Consider the following 443-nt stretch of genomic DNA (forward strand, 5'->3'; position numbering starts at 1 on the left):
CTGCATCTAATTCAAACAAAACAATGTGCACTAACCAGCTGCTTCTGATCTTTTGGGTTTAGCACTCGAAGCTTTCGCTGACGTGTTGTACCAAGCTTGACTGTTTCAAAGCTTATCTTTGGTGAATGAGTAAAGTGTGTGAGGCGCAGAACAGGGATTTCTTCTTCCTGAACAACTTTCTTTTTCTGCTTGTGAACAGGACTGATCTTTAAATGAAAGAAAGGATAAAGATTAGCTGCAGTAAACTGGTCATAAAAAATCAATGACAATAAAAACATTACTAATAAAAGAACAAAGCCATTCAGCAATAAATATATAAATACAAGCCTTTATATATTTGAGATATTTACAGGTATACAGGTATACATGCACTCTCTAATATGGATCTGTTTTATTAATCTCTCTACACACAAGTGAAGTCCACGAATTTTGGAATGAGAAGT

General features: G+C 34.8%; 1 protein-coding gene across 1 annotated transcript in view; it reads right to left on the reverse strand.

The window, feature by feature from the left end:
- The window catches only part of LOC119586576 (abnormal spindle-like microcephaly-associated protein homolog), a 31,066-nt gene that overhangs the window by 28,231 nt on the left and 2,392 nt on the right, over positions 1 to 443 (reverse strand). Inside the window, exon 3 of the mRNA XM_037935329.1 lies at positions 36 to 206. Coding sequence (XP_037791257.1) covers positions 36 to 206 — 171 coding nt within the window. The remainder of the gene's footprint in view (positions 1 to 35; positions 207 to 443) is intronic.

The sequence above is a fragment of the Penaeus monodon genome, chromosome 21, assembly GCF_015228065.2.
Source record: "Penaeus monodon isolate SGIC_2016 chromosome 21, NSTDA_Pmon_1, whole genome shotgun sequence".
Taxonomy (NCBI): Eukaryota; Metazoa; Arthropoda; class Malacostraca; order Decapoda; family Penaeidae; genus Penaeus; species Penaeus monodon.